The sequence below is a fragment of the Meriones unguiculatus genome, chromosome 2 (genome assembly GCF_030254825.1).
Source record: "Meriones unguiculatus strain TT.TT164.6M chromosome 2, Bangor_MerUng_6.1, whole genome shotgun sequence".
Taxonomy (NCBI): Eukaryota; Metazoa; Chordata; class Mammalia; order Rodentia; family Muridae; genus Meriones; species Meriones unguiculatus.
In genome coordinates, this window is record NC_083350.1 from 21,575,888 (window position 1) to 21,596,005 (window position 20,118).

Sequence of the window (20,118 nt, forward strand, 5' to 3'; positions counted from 1 at the left end):
GATATATCAAATGAAGATTAGGCCCAAATAAGTAACTTAGTTCTTTTCTTTCTTTTCTTGATACATGACAATAACATATTAAATAGTACTAAGTAAAACCATGGACTCTAAACACCCAGGAATTAAAATTGTGCTAAAGGCAAATTAACATGACTTTACTTTAAGTAAATAAGAAATGATGATTAATAATAGTACAACTGATAAAAATGTGAATCATGTTCAGATGTCTTATACTCTAAATGCTCTAACAATGAGGGACTTTAAAAAGACCCCATTCCAGCTGAGTTCGGTGGCACACACTTGTAATTCCAGGACTTGGAGAAGAAGCAGCAGGTAGATCTCTGTGAGTTCAAGGCCAGCCTGCTCTACAAAGTGAGTCTAGGACAGCCAAAACTACAGAGAAAGACAACACAACACAAAACCAAAAAGCACCTATTCTAAAACCGTCCATTTGGGTAGCTATCAAGTTCTATGTGAGCAATAAACATTTAAGGAAAAAAAAAAAAGCTGGGCATAGATATCTGTGTATTAATCCCAGTACTTTGGAGGGGAGAAAAGAGGGATCAAGTATGTCTAAAGTCATCCTTGGCTATTTAGCAAGTCTAAGCTGGCCTTGAGACCTAGCCTCACAACAAACAAGCAAAATGAATTAAGTGTAGCAGTGCACGAGTTTGCTATATGCAATGGCTCTGCATATATACATTTATTAAGAGGAAAAAAAAGAATCTTATTTGTATTTTTATGTATACTAGAAAGATAGGAATGACTAGACATAAATAAAGGGGTGAAAAAACCAGGCATGGTGGCATACACCTATAATCCTAGCACTTGGAAGGCAAACACAGACAATGACCACAAAAACTCATGGGTAGTCTGATCTACATAGCAAGCTGAAGGCCAGGAAGGGCTACATAGGTAGTCTGTTTAAAAATAAAAAGAAACTAGGGCTGGAGATATGAGGCAAAAGTTAAGAACTGTTCTTCCAAAGGTCCTGACTGAGTTTAATTCCCAGTAACCACATGGTGGCTCATAACCATCTGTAATGAGATCTGGTGCCTTCTTCTAGTACACAGGCACACATGCAGGCAGAATGCTGTATAAATAATAATAATAAATAAAAATAAGCAAAACCAAAAAGGAGGTCAGTAAGATGTTCACTGAGTACAGGTACTTGAGCTTAAGTTCAAGATGTGGCTATTCAGGCAACAGTGGCATGACTGTTAGCAGGTAATAAACGTTTTCAGCTTAGATTTAAGACCTGCTTTATAAAAGGAAATCCACACCAGGTACTGTAAACCAGATAAAATTATGACTGGTGAAGGTCATAGATCCTCCTGGAAGAACTCACTACTATTATTTAGCTTAGCTAAACATAATGCCAAACCAAATGCTAAATTTTTAGGTTTAAACACAAAGGCAAATCCTATCTTCAGCCTTACAAAGATGAGCTTTTCTTTGCAGAGAACAGTGATGAATGCAAAGACTTCTGGCTGTTCATAGTGATCAAAATAAAAGATAGTTGAGTTCTCAGCCCTAAACAGGAAGGACATTTACACCAATCCCTCTAAGGTTAGGGGACCATTGTCAAAGAGGAAGCAGAGAAAATGAAGAAGCTGGAAGTTAGAAAGAAAGGCTGAAAAAAATGCTATCTTCCAGGCATACCACTGCAGACACGATCTCAAGACTGGCCTACCCGGAGCTTGGGGAGTTCAGCTGAAGAGTTGGAGGAAGAACAGAGGGACCCGCAGCGACAAGAACTCCACAAGAAGACTAACAGAATCAACTAACCTAGGCCCATGGGGGCTAGGAACCCCCAACCAAAGAGCATGCATGGACTGGACCTAGGGCCCCTATACATATGTAGCTGATAGGCAGCTTGGTCTTCCTAGAAATTTCCCCTAGAAATTGGAGCGGAGAACGGTCTCTGATACAGACTCTGTTGTCTGATTTTGGATCACTTTCTCCTAGCTGGGCTGCCTTGTCTGGCCTCAGTAGAAGAGGTTGCACTTAGTCCTGATGCAACGTGATGTGCTGGGGTGGGTTAGTACAGGGGTACAGGGTACAGGTGGGGGTGAAGGCTCTCCCTTCTTCTGGGAAGAAGGGGAAGGGGGAATGGAGGAAGAGGGTGGGACTGGGAAGAGAGGAGGGAGGGGGTTATAATCAAGATGTAAAGTGAAAAAATAAAAACATCAATTAAAACAAAAAAAGACTGGCCTACCAACACAAATCATAATTGGAGAGGCCCTCATGTAGCTCTATTCTTCTCTGATGAACTACAGGCTATTGATGGATTCATTGTCTTTAGCTGTATACCCAAGCATAAGTTCTCCACATACCAATAAATAATTCCAGTGAATAATGGTTTGTATCACAAACCATTATTTTCCCTTGTAAAGGGAAAGAGGATGACAATGGTGAGATGAGAAAGAGTGGGCAGACAGTAATCAGGGTGCATTATAATATAGAAAGTATCAAAAAACAAGTTTAAAACTTAAAAAAAAAAATTCCAAAGGGGGGGGGGAAATGTCTCTGTCACTAAGAACACTCTTGCAGCAGACTCAGGTTCTCTAGCATCCCATAACAACTCAAAGCTCTCTAAAGCTCAAAATCCCTTCTTCTGTCCTCTGTGGGCAATGCACACTTTTGATGCACACATATATACAAAGGCAAAGCACTCATATGCATAAAAGTAAATAAATCTTAAAAAGAAACTTTCAAAAGAAAAATTTAATCACTTATAAAAAGGAAAAAAGAGGGGTGGATCTAGGAATAGGTTAAGGAGAGGGGGACCAAAAAACACAATATGTATGTATGAAATTATCAAAGAATTAAAAATACTTTCTCATTTTAAAAGGTAAGAGGGAAATAAAGTACTTCATTAAAGTGCAGCTGTGAAGCCCAATAAGAAGACACAGAAAACTTACCTTCTCACCATTCACACAAACACTGAGAATTCTGAGGCTGCCTTGCAGCCAACAGTCAGTTGGGTTGAAGACACTAAGGAGGGTCTGTGAAGCAATCCCTACACAGCAAGCATGAGGAAACTTCAGTTCCTCAGGTATTGTGGCATTCCCTGCATGAGAGTAAGTCAAAATGCAAGTTATACTAAACATCTTATTAAAAGCAGTATTGGTTAAAAGAATACACAGGATTACCCGGTTGTAGCCAAGAGCTACAGAATAAATGCCCAATGTGTAAGAATCCTTGACACAGATGGAGAGATGGCTCAGTGGTTAAGAGCACTGTCTGCTCTTCCAAAGGACCCAGATTCAATTCCCAGCACCCACATGGCAGTTCACAACTATCTGTACCACCAATTCTAAGGGATCTGACACCTTCACACTAATGCACATAAAATTTAAAAGAAAAAAAAAAAAAAAGAATCCTTGACATAAAAGGCCTCAATGGAAGCTACCAATAATTCCTATCTCTTCTATACAGCTGTTTTTCACAAACAATGAAAACACAAGTAAAGCTAATGCAACTCAGAATTTACACCAAATCTAACCTTGACTGTTGCTGCCATGATGCCCTTTTTCTTTCCCAAGTTATAAGCCACTGGCAGGTAAAGAGAAGCCCTAGAGGCTCTATTTTCATGTGTGCCTGGCTACACAGTGTCTTCACAGCACTCTTTAGCCTTTTCCCTACCCTCACACTCAGGTGGGCTCTATATGGACAATCCTCAACTCCACATGCCTGATGACTGTCATCAAGAAAAGCATGCTGTAAATGAGAGCAGAGTTCTGCTCCTCACTATTATAATATCACCCCCATGAAGCACCAGCAGAAGGTACCTCATTCTGAGAAATGATCCTAAAGAGGACATTTCCTAATAAAAGAATAGCAAAATCAAATAAAGAGGAAAAACAAAATCAGAACAATGACCTCAAAAACTATAAGCATACAGTTTACTGTTGTCCTAAGACAACTTCAGTAAACCCTTCATAGAAACATTCTGATGTTCTCAATATAAGACAAAGGATGAGCTTGTAAGAAATAAAACAAAAGCTCAAGGTCATTTTCCCTACATAGAAAGTGTGAGCCCAAAAAAAAAAAAAAAGAAAATGTGAGCCCAATCTGAGATCCTGTTTTGTTTTGTTTTAAAGGAAATAAGTAAATAGAGGGGAGGGGACTGGAGAGCTGGCTCAGCAGTTAAGAGAACTTGCTGCTCAATAACGAAGACCTAAGTTCAAATCCCAGCATCCCTATCAGGCAGTCCACAACCACCTGCAACTCTAGCTCCAAGAGATCCAGTACCATCTTTTAGCCTCTGTAGGCACTTGCACATGTATGTGTATACACACACATAAATAAAAATAAACCTTAATAATTTAAAACTTAAAGAAATTAATTCCAACCAGCATTTCTTTGAAACAAACTAGAATTGTGGACCCATTTGAGGAATTTCAGACTTTAGGTAACAACAAGCAATAGTTGAGAAGAAAAAGCATCTTACCAAATCCAGACACCATCCCTGAGCCCCATGGTTCAGTCTCAGAGTTTGTACCAACAGACTGCACAGGAAATAGTCTTGCTGTACTCAGCTGGTTCTGGTGTACAGCAGTAGAACACAGGTTATAAATAGAAGAGGGAGCCATCAATCCAGAGGCAAGATTTGGTCCTAAATACATCCCAGAAGCCACATCTGGTACAACAGGAGGATAAGAATATCTTGAAATCCCAGAGACCTGCATGGCTGCATGGCACTGAGGCAAGGTGGCACTCCCAGATGAAGAGACTGGCCCCAGATACTGTGGTGCCACAGAAGCTGTGTATAGAGAATGTCCAGTCCAGAGTGCAGGACACACAGCGGGCCGGTTCTGCACATTAGCAACAGAAGCATGAGCTGAAATGTGGGGTGTAAGACTATGCTGGTTTCCAGAGGTGCCCAGACTTGGAATCTGGCTGCTAGATTCACTGCTGGCAGTTGACAAACCAATAGATGATAGTCTTTGACCTTGGTCCACAGCCTTCTGGCTCAGTACAGGGAGGGTCAACATGCCTGTCCCAGACCGGTGACTAAGACCTGGCTTGTTCAGGAGAACTTGGCCAATCAGGTCCTGCTCACTGGGGCCAGATGTTGAATCCACCTTACTGGATCCCAAAGGTTCCCCACTTTTGGAAGAAATATCTTGACTTGACGTAAAATTAGGCTCTCCATTTTCAAATCCGCTCCTCAGAGAAGGAGTTTCTGTTTCGTTTCCTAAACCAGACTCACTCTGGATAATACATGGCAACAAATGTTTTTCTGCATTCTGACCTGGAACTTTGTCTCTTAATTTCTCCACAGTTTGTTCCTCTGATGAAGTTGGACTGGCTGGAATAATTGTGGTGCTCAACTCACTGGTGAGATCATTCTGAATGTAACAAATTTTGTTTTTTTTTAATAATCCATAAATTAAACAATATAAAACACATTCAAACAATGCTGGTATAAGTCTCAAATCAAAATCTACATGGTACCCTCAAACACAAAGTGCACAAAGGAAAATAGCTACAAATATAAAATGCAGCCTTACACTTGAAAACTGCACCTGCTTTATAAAAGTCTTACAACAGGAGGAAAATAAAAGGTAAACCACAATTACATCTAAAACATTTACGGAAAGAACCAAAGCCATCCCACATAGTGTAAATTAGTAAATAAAAAAAGGTGCAGAGAAGCTACCAAATGATATGGACATGAGGTTGGAATTAGTACAAAGCTAACTCACAAACCGTGCCCAAACCCATTAATTTTCCACACTGTATTAAATATGCTTGAAGAACTTAAAGATAATAATTTTTGTAAGAACTAAGCCTTTTCCAATCTCTAAAATATGGTATGGTTCTTTTTTATTATTTCTTTATAATGTACAACCTGAGGAGTAAGATATAGACTTGAAAGATGAACAATCTAAAACTAACACACAGGAGCACATTTAACTCTCACTTATTATTTTTGGTTACACTGGAAGTTACTCAAACCAAAGCTTTAGAAACAATGATAGAGTAAATAGAGATAGAGACCAGATTATTAGTCAATTACGAATAGTAACAGAAACACGTCCTTAGGGTTGAATCACAAAGTGATAAAAGCACTGACTTCAAACCACAAACCTTCAGAAAGGTGAAGAAAATAGGATTAGAGAGGGCTAGTAATTGAGAAAACAGCAGACAAGTTGTCGGGTCTCAGCATTCAGCAGTTAAACACTGTGCTAAGAAAACACAGACTCAGGGGACAGGGGACAAAAATGGATTAATTTAAACTGAGGATATATTACAAAAAGCTTAGGAACCCCACAGCTTTGTAAGATAATTAATGCTTCCTCTAGAAGATATGGGCTTGAAAATTCCAGTGCCAGATATAGAATACCTTCCTATAAGCTAATGGTCAGGGAGATTCTACAAATCCCAAAACAACACTTGCTACTGCCACTGCTTTTAGCTGCTCACCATAACTAGATGGTAAGAACCTATTACTCAAGACACAAAACACTTTGGTTGCAGAGACTACTGAAATCAAGCTAGAACTGACCAAAAACTTCCTCCTTGCTGGCTAGCCTGCACAACATTGAAAGATGTTATGCCAACTATAAGAGAAAGTCATCAATGGACTTACACAGTGGTGTACCCTGTATGCCACAATACTGACTTACCAAGAGAGATGCACTCATTGAGGCAATATTGGCATAATTATTGGGGTACCAAATGCTTTCTAACTGGATTTGAGGACTGCTCCACAGGAAGAAAGTCACACCTGCTACTGGAAACTGGTCAAAAGCCCAGAGCTAGGGAGGTCATAGACTCTATGGGAACCTACTACTAGTGTTTTGCTAAAAGGACATGTTGTCAAAGGGCCTCCTATTTATGTTTATGCCTGAAGATCAATGCTGCTCTCAAACTTCAGTCAAAGATACTTCTTTTTGAAGTGGAAGGGAGCCAATGTAGACACTTAAGTTCAAATATATACCCACATTAATTCATTCTAAAGATACAGAAGTTAACAAGAAGATAAACAGACCAGAATTCCAGTATGAATCAAATATCACTAATACTTTTGGTCTCGAAGGCTTACTTTTAGTAAACAGTCCAAGTGCCACCCACCTTGTGGTCCTCTGAGCTTTCATCAGCAGCAGAGACAGGAAAGGTGTTTTCCTGTTCAGACACGTAAGTCAGCCTACTAATAACATCACGGGAACATGCCATCTGAAACAACTCACTCTCTGACTGACCCTTATGGTGCTGAGCTGACTCAAGAGACTCCAGAGCACATCTGAAAGAAAAAATCAGAAGCATGGTGTTAGATTCTGTATAAATAAATGACCACTCCTGTCTGTCGATAAGCATGAAGGAACTCAACCACAAAACTTACTTTCTTTAATTAAAATGATCAATTATATTCCTGCCGACGACCTACTTGGTAAGCTACCATTAAAGAAAAAGTTGTCTTTATGTTAGTAAATACCATAAACAGACACAAAACAGTTATTCATTCAATAAAAATTTACTGAGTACCTGACAAACAGCAGTTAATAAAACCATTAAAAACAACACAGAAAATGGCATAAATAAGGCAAGAAAATGCTTGTGTTATTACCAATATAAAGGTAAAATAAACAATTTTTGGTTGAGCAATTAAGCAGAACCTAGAAAAAAATTCCTTGACTCAAATACTCTACACTTGAGAAAGCCTCCCAAAAAAAAAAAGATAAATATAAAACACTTCAGAAAAGATATGCTTATTGATAATAAAGTAGGAAGCTTAAGTGTCATACAAGATGAACTGAGGTACAGCACAAGCATACAGCAAAACACTCTTTAACCACCAAAAACAATGCTGTTAGGGGTGAGGATATAGTTCAATGGCATAATGTTTTGTTAGCATTTTTAACATATAACAAAACCAAAAATCTCAATACATGGAGCTGAATACTGATCTCTGGCTTAGAAAGATACTCAAAATATATTAAGTAAAACAAACAAAAAAACTACTGGATAAAAGCTAAGGATGTGACAGTGGCAGATGATGCTCAAAAACTTGAGTATCAATTCCCAGTACCAATACAGAAAAATAAAAAAAGCAAAATAATAAAACAGCCTTTGATATGAAACCCGTATTTATTTAACATAAACACACACTGGTGTTACTTCTAGCTTATTTTGTTCTTGCCTCCAACCTCCAGATTGGGGGAGAAAAGAAGCAAACTCAAAAATCACAGCGCAAGGAGGGCTGCTGAGATGGCTCAGCAAGTAAAGGCGCTTGCTCTCAAACGTGATGACCTGAATTTGATTCCCAGGACTCACATGGTGAAAGGAGAAAACAGGCTCCTATAGGTTGTCCTCTGACCTCAACAATCATTGAGGCATGTGCACCTTCATGAATGTGAGTACAATCGCAGACACCTATACATGCCCCACATTGTTGTGGATATAAACAGGCTTTAGTTTTGATCCCAGGTGTGGGATGTGAGACTGATTCAGATGGTCCGTAGCAGCAGACTATTTGCCTCATGTGGGCACAAACACAGTACACTCACATATGTGTGGGCAAAATATTCATACACATAAAGTAAAATAATCTATAAGAGATTATTTATTTTAAACTTTTAAAACACTCCCGATGGGTATAGTGGTAATCCCAGCAATCAGGAGGCAGAGGCAGGAAGATCTCTGTGAATCTCCAGCCTGGTCTACAGAGCAAGTTCCAGGACAGCCAGGGCACAGAAAACCGTGTCTCAAAATAAAGGTAGCAAAACACAAATGATATACTAAACTGAATAAACCATGGAAGTCCCTGTCCTAGCATTAAACTGTCAACTTGACACAGCCTAGAATCACCTGAAAAAATCTTAATTGTCTTTATCAGGTTGATATGTGGATACAGGTGTGAGGGGCTGCCTTCACAGTCTAAGAGGCACCATGTCTAAGCATGGACTGTCAGAAGGCTAGGCAAGCATGCCTCTTTCAGTCACAGGGTAAGCCAACAAGCAGTATTCACAAGGTTCCTGCCTTGAGTTACTGCCCCGACTTCTCTCAATAATGAACTAACTATAACCTGGAAGTATAAGCTGGAACAAACTTTTTCCTCTCCGAAGTTAGTTGCTTTTGGTCAGAATGTTTTATCATAGCAACATAAAAAAACTAAAACAACCCATTATACAGTCTGTATATTTTCTTTTAAATATGGAGATAATCACAATATTAGATCTGGGGAGGGCTCAGTGGGTAAAGTGCTTGCAGACAATTAGGAGGAAGTGAGTCTGAATTCCCAGTACCCATGTACAGAAAAAAGAAAGAGAGAGAGAGAGAGAGAGAGAGAGAGAGAGAAAGAAAGAAAGAAAGAAAGAAAAAGAGAGAGAGAGAGGAAGGAAGGAAGAAAGAGAGAGAGAGAGAGAGAGAGAGAAAAGAAAGAAACCACTAGCTATGGCAGTATGAATCTACAATGCCAGTAGAGGGAATGGAGATAGGAGGAACCAAAGGGGCTTGCTGGCCAAAGCTTACTGGCTTGTGAAGACAAATGGGTGAGCTGTAGGCTCTGTCAAAGACCCTTTCTCAATATAAAATAAAGTGGGGAAACAACTGAAATAGCACTGGGGAGGCAAAAGCAGGTAGATCTCTGTTGAGTTCAAGGCCAGCCATGATAAATAAAAATTGTTTTTATTTTTATTTATTTTTTAAAAGAGAAATAATGTGAATAATATAAACATAGAGAAACAAGCAATGTAAACAAACACCTAAAATATCATAAAAACATACAAATAATGAAACAAATTCCACCTCGTCCCTGTTTTACTCCCAGCATCCTGCCAAAAATTGTTTTCTTAAACTAAAGAAATTCAGCTGGGTGTGGTGGCACACACCCGTAATCCTGGCACTCATGGAGGAAAAGGCAGGTGGATCACTGTGAGTTCGAGGCCAGCCTGGTCTACAAAGCAACTCCAGGACAGCCAAGGCCACACAGAGAAACCCTATCTTAAAAAAAAAAAAAAAAGAAAAATTCATAAAGTATTTTAAGGACTACCTTTAAGAGATGAACCTAAAAATGACAGATTTTTCTTACACATAGCATAAATTTAAATTAATAATCAGGTAGGGGTATGTTTAATCAAAACACATTATGTGCCTGTATGAAATTCTCAAATAACAGAAATAAATAAATAAAAGTAAAGTTGCGGTAAGCACTTACCCTGATAAGCTTCCAGAATAAGAAGAATGACTGAGTGGTGAGGAAGACCGTCTGAAGCTCTCCTGGTCTTCAAAGCCAGATGAGGCATTTTTCAAATCTATTAAAAAGGTGTATTTTCCAGTAAGACTAGAAAACAGTAACAAACACAATCCACACAATTTCAATGATCAATCACTATCCTTACCAATACTCTTAGGGAAGACCACACAATCTTCGTCAAAAGTGACATGCTTGTCACTGCTGCTTGTCTCACTGGCACAGACTTTTTTCCTCTGGTGTTTTCTATTATCTTGTATTGCTTCACGTTTTTCTAAAATACAAGGGGAAGGTACTCTGCAGTTCCTTGAGGAGTAACTACTAGATGTTGGAATGGAAACTGAGGTAGCTTTCTCACTGCTATGCACATCTGACAATCCATCAATGGAGTGTGCCATCCTCGCCATGTTTCTATTCTCCCTTAGGTTTGGAAGCATTGGATTCGAAGAGGCTATCGTTCTAAGTGAGTCTTGAGTATCACTCTCCGAATTTTCACCACAGACAATAGCTGCTGTATCTTCCTCTGGTTCTCTTGTAATAGTAGCACCATCACTCACCACAGTGATGTCTTGAACAATCTCCTGTTTCAGCAAACATATATCCCAAATATCAGACGTGCCTGCTCTTGAAAAGGGCTCTTGTGCACCTTCACAGCTACTTGTGTCTGTTTTTGTAAGGTATTTCTCCATATCAAATGCATTGGATCTGTTACTTTTTTCTAAATCACTGAGTAAGAAATGAGGTGTGGTGAAACAGGGCTCCTGTGCACCATCATCCTGAAAAGTCTTGCCTCTTCCTTTATTTCTGAGTGTTTTCATCATGGCAACAAGCTGGGCAGGATCAGCACTCACTGACACATCTGCAATGGCAGAAGCAATGGTGCTTATTCTAAGTATGGAATCCCCACCACCAGGGGCTGTGTTTCCATGCTCTTGAACTTTGTTATTATTGCAGAAAGTGTCCTAGAAATAAGAAAAGTTTGATTAAACAAACTCACTCCACTTCCAAGGACAAGTACAGACTAATCTTCATTTAGTGTAGTCTTTTCTTATCCAAGTTCTATGGTCTTAGGCAGCACACCAAGCTAGATATATATATATATATGCTTATTCCTAGACAATATATAAAAACCTATGATAAAATTAATTTATAAATTAGGCACAACAAGACATAATGGGAACCACAGCCATAAAACTAATACGGGCCCAACAGTAAAAACCATGGAAAACACATACTAAAACTTCTACCTCTGGTGAAAGAAAGGTAAGGCTAACTTTCAGGTGAGAGGAACTGGAACCCCAGAGGATACTTATTTTTTTCCTACAGCAAATTTAATAGCACCCCATTTGCTCACTGTGGTGGCACATGGCTATCATCTCAGCACTTGGGAAACATACACACAAGAGCAGTTACAAAATGAGTTCAAGGCCAACCTAGGCTACATGAGACTGTCTCAAACAAACTAATAAGCAAGGAAGGAAAAGGGAAAGAAAAGAAGGAAGAAAATTACTTTTATCAAATATTAGTAAATCAAGGAGACAGGTAATAATTTATTGGATAATATAGAAAAATGCATAAAATGAAGAGAAAAAAGAAAACAAAATCAGCTGGGCAAGGTGGTACATGCCTGTAACCCCAGCACTTGGGGAGGCAGGGACAGGTGGATTATATGACAAGCATATAATCATAATGGGTGATATCAAAACCTAAGTAAATGAAGGTAGAGCACAATAATTTTAAGCTGCAATCAACTTTATCATTCTTATTTAACATTAATAAAACAAAAAGAATGAAGATAATAGTTATATGTAAGGTATTTCCTTCAAGTGAACAAAATGCATTTCCAAAAACAGAATAAATCCAGATCCATTTAACATGTCTTAACAAAATTTAAATGCCTAAGATGAAAAATCTTGAACACAGAACAATAAACCTAAAACCAATTATTTTAAAATCTGGAACACTGGACTGGAAAGATGACTCAGTGGTTAAGAGTATATGTACTGTTCTGAGAAAAGACCTGATGGCAGTTCTCACACCCATGTCAAGTAGTTCACAACTGCCCAGGGGGTAGACACCCACACATATATGTACAGATCCTACCCACAGCATACACATAATTTAAAATAATAATTTAAGATAAGAAAAAAAATTAAGAAATCTGGAAACTCTCGAAACCTAAGATAAATTTCTTTCAGAAGGCAAAAATTCATGGGCCTAAGTAATTAGAAAATATCTTGAACAAGGATGAGGATATTAACCAGCAGAAGAACACTTAACTAAATATGTGTGAAGCCATGAGTTCAATTCCTATCATAGCGAAAATGTGAAGGAAGGAAGGGATGGAGAGAGAGAAAAGTGTTGACACAGGTAGATTGGGAAGGAAAATGAATAATGAAAATATGATGTATCAAAATATGGAAAGACAAAACACAGGATGAAGCAAAAGCTGTGCTCTCTGGAAAATTCAAGCCATCATGTTCATATTAGGAAAATAAGACAGAAAAGTCATTGAAAAAGAATCAGTGAGCTACACATTCATCTCAAGAAGTTGTGAAAAAAACAAGTGCTCAAGGCCAGTCTAAGCTTCATAACAAGACCTATTTCTAAAAAAATTAATAATAAAAATGCCAGGCCAAAAGAAAAAATGATAATAATGCCAGGCTAGTTGGCACATACCTTTAATCCCAAAAGTAGGGAGGCTGAGACAGGCAGATCTTAGTGACTCAAGACCACCCTGGTCTACATAGGTCAGCCAAGGCTACACAGTGAGACCAAAGGGAGGTTAAAAAAAAAACAACTATTAAAATGTTTTAACAACTTTGGGGAAAAAATAACAGAGAACAAGAAAAATCTGCCCAATCATAAAACGTAGAGAAAATTATAATAAATATGAAGGAATATAAAATGTTTATAGGTTAGAAGACTCAGTATTATAGAGATGTGAATTTTACTGTTCTATAGATTAAATGTAATCTCATTAAAAGGACAAAGTTGTTGGTGGGTTAGTTCTTTGGTATACATTTTTTAAAATGTATGAAAATGATTTTAGTAGATGCCAAGGCTTATATCAAGCAACAATATATTCGAGTAATGTAACACAGATAAAAAGATTAAAGAAACCTTATGTTGGATCTCTGATTTATTATAAAGTAAACATATTAGTGAAATAGAGAAAGCATGAATTAATTACAAAAAGAAAAGTAGATACAATTAAGAGTGAAAAGGCTGGGGGCTGGAGAGATGGCTCAACAGTTAAGAGCACTAGCTGCTCTTCCAGAAGACCTAGGTTCATGGTAGCTCACAACTGTCTGTAACTCCAGTTCCAAAAAAAAAAAGTTAAAAGGCTAATAAGCCAGGCATGGCGACTCTCATATGTAATCACAGTACCGAGGAGGCTGAGACAGAAAGACTGACAAGAGTTTGAACCCAGCCTGGACAACACAGTCTATCCAAGACTAACTAGAGCTACACAGTGAGACCCTATGTTGGAGAGAAGATAGGATAAGTACAGGCTGGAATAAGATAAGTGAAACTTTCATGACTGGCCAAAGGATCCTATGAAAAGATGTAAAGAAATCCAAAAAATTAGAACTTCTTCATATAAAAAACTACCTAAGCTCAACTATGTTCATAGAAGCTTTATTTATAATAGCTAGAATCTGTAAACAACCTAGATGAACCTCAACCGAGGAATGGATACAGAAATTGTGGTACATTTATTTACACAATGGAATATTACTCAGCAATATAAAACAAAGAAATCATGAAATTTGCAGGCAAATGGTGGGAACTAGAAAAGATCATCCTGAGTGAGGTAACCCAGAAGCAGGAAGACACATATGGCATATACTCACTTATAAGTGGATATTAGCCATATAATATAGGATAAACATACTAAAATCTATAGTCCTAAAGAAGCTAAAACAACAAGGAGGACCCTAGGGAAGAGGCTAAAACCTCACTCAAAAGGGCAAACAAGATAAACATCGGAAGTAGGAGAACACAAGGAACAGGACAAGAGCCTTCCACAGGAGACCTGTGAAAGACTCTACCCACTAGGGTATCAAAGGAGATACTGAGACTCATAGCCAAATAGAGTGCAGGAAACCTTACGGAAGAAGTGGGAGATAGAAGGACCTGGAGGGAACAGGAACTCTAAAAGGAGTTCCTGCCTATCAGGTCTCATCAGGATTGGCAAAAAACCTGGGCCCAGGAGGGCCTGCAGAGAGTGATGCTCTAACCAAAGACCATGCATGAAGAGGACCTGGACCCCCTGCTCAGAGGAAGCCCATAGGCTGCCCAGTTTCCAAGTGGGTTCCCTAGTAAGGGGATCAGTGGCAGGCTCTTTGTTCACCTCCCCCTGCGGGGTGCTGCCTTGCCAGGCTACAGAGGAAGATGATACAGCCAATCCTGATGAGACCTGATAGGCAAGGAGGGTCAGATAGAAGGGGAGGAGGTCCTCCCCTATCAGGGGACTAAGGAAATGACACAGGGAAAGAAAAGGGAGAGTGGGTGGGACTAGGAGGAGATGAGGAAGGGGGCTAGAGCGGGGATACAAAGTGAATAAACTATAATAAATAAAAAAATATTAAAATACTACCTAAAAGACCAATAAAAGTATAAACGTACTTAACTTCATTAGCAATCAGAGGAATACAAATTAAAACAATGAAGTAAAGAGCTACTCAAGTGGTTAGTAATAGCAGTCTGTGAAGAAAGGTCATATGTCAACACGAATTATTGCAGAACCTTAGGAGTCATCTGTATTGGTGCAGCTACTCCAAAAACTATGCCAAAGGTCCTTCAGTGTAAGCCATAAACCTTATATGTGAACCATCAGTTGCATTCAACATAGACAGGCACAGACAGGGGTAGAGTGGCATGGGGGAGGGGGTGTTTCAGCCAACAAAACAGAGGTACTAGGTTGTTTCAGCACCTTGTCAAATATCTCAAACATTCACTAACATTCATGAAACAGAAGACAATGCACTAAGAAAAATGACTTCTATATATATATATATATTCCTCTAGTAGGTAAAAGCTGAAGCAAAAGCAAAGAAAAAGAATGCATGCTGCGTAGCTTCTTTTATACAAACTTTAAAAAGAGCATAAAGGACTATAGTGTAAGCATTCTGGACACTAGTAATAAATTTAGAAGAGTTTTTTAAAATGAATTCTGAGTTGTTTTGTTTTTTCAAGGATTTCTCTATGTAGCCGTGGCTGTCCTGGGCTCACTTTGTAGACCAGGCTAGCCTCAAGCTCACATTGATCTGCCTCCCGGAGTACCGGGAGGCGTGTGCTACCACACCCAGCAAGAATTCTGAATTGTTGATAATATTTTTTTTTCATGGTTCTGGAGGTAGACATTGACAGTCTGGCTAAGTCAAGAGGGATGTAACACATCAGACGGGAAGAAACGGTGTCTGCATACACCTCAGTGTTCTTTCTATTGATCTGGAATACACAATCTGTGGTGACTCATTCATTGGCAGTCTGGTTTCTACAGTCTTCTACATGTACATTATAATTGACTTTTTAAAATGTTTCCACTTAAAGGACACTGTAATAAAATTGAAGCCAGGGAAAGCATACATTTTTCCCAGGTAACCCTGGCCCACCTTATATGAAAACCGTCTCAGGGCACTGTAAGACTCTCTTTAGAAAGCGTCTGAGATACCTGTGTCTTGCTTCTGTTGGCAGTTAGGGTCCTATCGTTTTCACCCATCTGTGAAGTCCTCTGCGGTTCTTCAGCCTGAAGTGTAACTGATCCTTCACTTAGCTGTGCCTGGGACTGCCCATTCAAATCGCCTACAGGAATAAACAACATTCAACTTAAAGGCATGCATTGCTGTACCTCAGAAATAATCTGAGATAAGTACTAGTCAAAGAGATTAACTGCCAAGGAAAATATCTCTGTACTGCAAATCTAAGTTATCCTCCATAAGAATGTTTAAATAATAAGCATCTGGACAAAGGATAGGCTCTGAAGGAAGTCTTTGGATTTTGATCATTCCTAAAATATTCATATAAAATATTTCGATATATTTAGGCTTCAATATTGATTTCAAAATTATATACTTGAAAATGATAAAAAAATGAGGCCCTTTATCCTCAGTCCTATATTGGACACAGGCTCTTTTAGAATGGAGTGTATCTTGGGAGTGTAAAGGTGGTTAAATGGTTAAAAAGCACTTGGCTGCTCTTCCAGAGGACCTGGATTCAATCTTCAGGACCCAACTGTCTCTAACTTTAGTTCTAGAGGATCCAATGGCGTCTTCTGGCCTCCACAGGCACTAGGTATACACACGGCACACAGACATATATACAAACTAAATACCCATATACATATAATGAATTTTTTAAAAAAGGATGGAACATGCATTATTCTGTTATGGGTTCAAGAACTGTCACACACTGATTATTCAAACACGATTCAAACACGAGACTCATATTAATAAAAGTTTATTGAACGCTGAACAAAAACTGACCGGTCAGGGCCATAATCTGGTCTCAGGAACCAGACTCTGATGCCAGTCTGTTTCTAACATAGGTTTCTTATATGAAAAACCATAACAAGGCAACAACTAGGTAGCCAGGAAAAGGAAGCCGGGGGGGGGGGGCAACATTACATCATTTTGACCAACTAAACATAACTGATTTTGTTCCAAGTGTATTGTATTGTATCTAGGTAGCTAGGCACAGCATTTTAAGCTGATTGGCTGGGACCTAGGGTAGGTGAGCTCTTGGGGCTTATCCAGCTTTCTGGGAGTAAAAAAACAGTGGGACATTTCGATCTTTACATCAAGCAGAACACGCTTTTTATCATCTATTGTTTTATTCTAAGCAGCAAATATTGAACTATTAAATTGTACCCTGGTCTCAGGCACATACAGCCTGAGAACTTGAACTTAATTTCACCTTATTATCAAAACGGAGAGTTGGAGGCAAAATGGCTTCTGATATGCTAAAGGTGATAACAGAGGAGCCACAGTTATGCTAAAGACTAAAGTAGGTCTCAACTGAGGGGCTACAAAGTTTAAGCAGCTTACAATTCAATTTCATATCCATGCAGCAAAAGACATTGGATTAGCAAAGAGGAATGGCTCAACAAATTAGCTAACAAAGTCTAAATTAAAATATTTTCTATCAGCCAGGAATACTGAACACACCTTTAGGATTTTTGAGTTCAAGCCCAACCTGGTCTACAGAGTAAGTCCAGGCTAGCCAGGGCTACAGAGAGAAACCCTGTCTCAAGAAAAAAAAAAAAAAAATATATATATATATATATATATATATATATATATATTCCATTGATATGCAGAAATGATATATGTAGACTATTATACTATAGATTTCAAAGCATCTCTTTAAAATCTATCTAGATGATAAATATAATTTCTATTATTCCTTAACAGTAATAATTTAATAAGCAAAATTTAACTAGGTCACTTGAAATTACTCTCATTTGCTATAGTAGTGTATACAAAAATTGGGGTGGATTTTATCTGTCTTCTAAACTTTCAAGAAAAGTGAGGTTATATAAAAATCAAATCTACAACCAATGATAAAATGTTACAAAGCAATGTATATACATCTTCACCCACAGAGGATATGATCACACAATTACAAGTTAAGAAAAAAGTTCATTGAAGTCTTTAATCCACTACCTGAAAATAAATCATGGTGAAGAGGAGTCACTTCTTTTTCCAAATTACTTCTTGACACATCGGATTTTATTAGAGAAAAAGGTTCTCTCTCTTCTGGTGATCTAATAAAATAACCAAATGATGGCTGCAAAAATAAACATGAATTAGTCTCCTTAATTTCCAACCACTTTGAAAAGCTCTAGATTACTTTATCTAATACTATTAAAACATCCAAATGACTTCAACAACTCTACTGTCATTTGACTTCAAATAATAAGAGGTGAACTTCAAAAGTCCAGACAGAATTTTTGAGCTGGTGGTAGGACCTGTCATGGAAAGACCTGGGTTCTACATCTGACATGGGGCAAAGAGCTGCTGCAGACAAAACCTTGTTTCTTCAATCCTAGCTATTATTTAATCACTGTAACTGATATCATTAAATAAACCTTCCTAAAAACTCAAAAACAAACAATTCAGAAGTGACATTTCTGTCAGTCCTTCAATAACTGTTATGAACATTCACTATTTATTAGGCAATTTTCTGAATGGAGAGGGATAAATGAGGTAGAACTTTAATATAGCATATTTTGCTCTATAGATTAACCTGCAGAAAACATGTCTTGAAATTAAGCATACTCCCACTGACTTTCATGGACGTTTCAGAAAGATCTAGGCACAAGGGGATTGCTGAAGAGAATTAAATTTGTACTTTTCTTACATGACTTTCATATCACAGATCTAAAATTATGACTTCAGATTCTAGTGGATATTCATTTAGAACTTTCTTCCCTTGATCTAGTAAACTGAATATATGAAATTTTACAATACCAAATGAAAACTCTGTGTCAGCCCTCTTTTCCTAAGATCTATGTTGTGTTCATCTGCTTAAGGCATTCAGAAAGTGATGCAAGGTGGCACACGCTTGCAGTCCCAACACTAAGGGGGCAAAGACAAGTCTATAACATCAAGTCTAACTTGCTTTACTTTTCCAGTTAGCCAGAGCTAGATATAGCCCTATATCAAAAATAAAATAAAGTTCAGTCAAGTATAGTGACGCACAACTACAATCCAAACACAGAGTAAGGTATAAGAATACTACAAACTCAAGGTCAGCCTGGGCTACATAGTGAGGCACTGACTCAAAATCAAGGCAAAACAATTTCTTCAAAGTCTCCAAAGCCCCAGTTGGGATAACGTCCTTATGCCCTGTGTAAAGCTGTCTTTGCATTACTCAAGTGCTGTTCTCTATTCAAGCAGAGTTGGGTACAGGCTGGGATCTGAGTGCTGTTATTTTTATGAAGCATCACCTGTGTTGCATCACCTGTTTTGTATTCTTCTCCATTACCTTCTGATTAGTTTAATAAAGAGCTGAATGGCCTATGCAAGGCAGGAGAGAACAGGCGGGACGTCCAGGCATAGCTAAGAACGTGGGGCAAGAATCAGGTGCCAGAGAGTCAACAGGCAGACTCAGAGGAAACAGATGCGGGAATGACATGTGGCAGAATGTACTTTAGTATAAATGGGTTAGTTTAAGATATATGAGCCAGCCGGGAGCAAGCCTAAGATAAGGCCTAAGCTACTTGGGTAGCTGACAGGTCTAGACAATCTGGCAATGAACCCCAATCAATCCACCTATTTCAAGAGTTTCATTTTTTAATTCACTACATGGATCAGATGGTCCAAAAGCATGGTTTAACATTCAGGGGCTGGAGAAACGGCTCAGTACTGTATACTACTCTTGCACAAGTCCCAGGTTCTGGTCTCAACACCCACATCTGGCAGCTCACAACTGTGGACACCCCATTCTGGCCTCTGCAGGTACTATAAGGAGGTGCACAATCAACACACAGATACATGCATATATACACATAATTTTTTAAATTTTTTAAAAATTAATTAATTTAGGAACTGCAGAGATGGCTCAATGGTTAAGAAAACTGACTGCTCTTTCAGAGGACTTAGGTTCAGTTTCTAGCATCTACATGATAGCTTACAACCAAGTGCAACTTCCTCTTCTGATTTCCAGGAGCACCATGCATGCACACTGGGCACATAAATACATAAGGGCAAAATACTCATATACATAAAATAAATATATCTTCTTAAAAATATTTTTTGTTCTGCTCAGCTAGAAACTGTGATTTCAATATACTGTGCTGTTGGTTTAATGTTCTTGTGGGATCTATACAGTTTGCCCTTGCACATTCAAATGCTGAGTTCTCTACCCCACTCTCTGGTTTCAATCCCAACACTGCATTGTGATGC

At 38.5% G+C, this 20,118-nt stretch overlaps 1 protein-coding gene across 4 annotated transcripts in view; it reads right to left on the reverse strand.

Annotated features, from left to right (window-relative positions):
* The window catches only part of Cep192 (centrosomal protein 192), a 93,502-nt gene that overhangs the window by 45,777 nt on the left and 27,607 nt on the right, over window positions 1-20,118 (reverse strand). For all 4 annotated transcript variants that reach the window (XM_060377120.1, XM_021659515.2, XM_021659514.2 and 1 more), the window contains 7 exons: window positions 17,875-17,998; window positions 15,885-16,015; window positions 10,353-11,166; window positions 10,169-10,265; window positions 7,087-7,255; window positions 4,457-5,357; window positions 2,925-3,073 (listed from right to left, as the gene is read on the reverse strand). In XM_060377120.1, the coding sequence (XP_060233103.1) occupies window positions 2,925-3,073; window positions 4,457-5,357; window positions 7,087-7,255; window positions 10,169-10,265; window positions 10,353-11,166; window positions 15,885-16,015; window positions 17,875-17,998 (2,385 nt within the window). The remainder of the gene's footprint in view (window positions 1-2,924; window positions 3,074-4,456; window positions 5,358-7,086; window positions 7,256-10,168; window positions 10,266-10,352; window positions 11,167-15,884; window positions 16,016-17,874; window positions 17,999-20,118) is intronic.